Below are 522 nucleotides of genomic sequence, written 5' to 3'. Positions count from 1 at the left end.
GTGCACAGAGAAAAGTGACATTACTTTATATATATAGATATAGTCCACACTTCCTGACGTAATGTAATCATCATTTGTTATACTGGTAATCGCTGTGTAATTCAAGGATTGCTAAAATTATTCACGTAACATCAATGTCTTTTGAGGAGACACTGTGTTATCAAATAGCATAACACGTCTACTTAAAATCCTTGTGATATGACACACGGTAGGAAAACAAATCACAGTTCCCAATTTTAAAACCATTCTTTGCTTTCCATCACATCCCGTTCATGATGCGTGCCCCTGGAATGATTAACGCCGTATCTGGCAGACGGCACTTAACGCGGTGGAGCAGGGGTAGTCGCCCATGGTAGAAGCAGAGAGCATGGACCCGCAGTGCTCTTCTCCCCCGTTGGGCTGGCCTGCGTCCCACTCTGCCGTGACGCCAACCCGACCGGTCAGCCACACATTGTCGTAAATGCCAACCCACCACAAGCCTCCTGGGGATACGTTTCAACCGTATTAGAGCAATGGAGCTGT

General features: G+C 46.2%; 1 protein-coding gene across 1 annotated transcript in view; it reads right to left on the bottom strand.

Annotated features, from left to right (window-relative positions):
* Positions 1 to 294: 294 nt before the first annotated feature.
* Positions 295 to 522, bottom strand: part of LOC119586733 (hemolymph lipopolysaccharide-binding protein-like) — a 2,237-nt gene continuing 2,009 nt past the window's right edge. Inside the window, exon 3 of the mRNA XM_037935460.1 lies at positions 295 to 482. Coding sequence (XP_037791388.1) covers positions 295 to 482 — 188 coding nt within the window. The remainder of the gene's footprint in view (positions 483 to 522) is intronic.

Source organism: Penaeus monodon, chromosome 21 (genome assembly GCF_015228065.2).
Source record: "Penaeus monodon isolate SGIC_2016 chromosome 21, NSTDA_Pmon_1, whole genome shotgun sequence".
In the NCBI taxonomy this organism is placed as follows: Eukaryota; Metazoa; Arthropoda; class Malacostraca; order Decapoda; family Penaeidae; genus Penaeus; species Penaeus monodon.
This window is presented reverse-complemented; position numbering and strand designations above follow the sequence as displayed.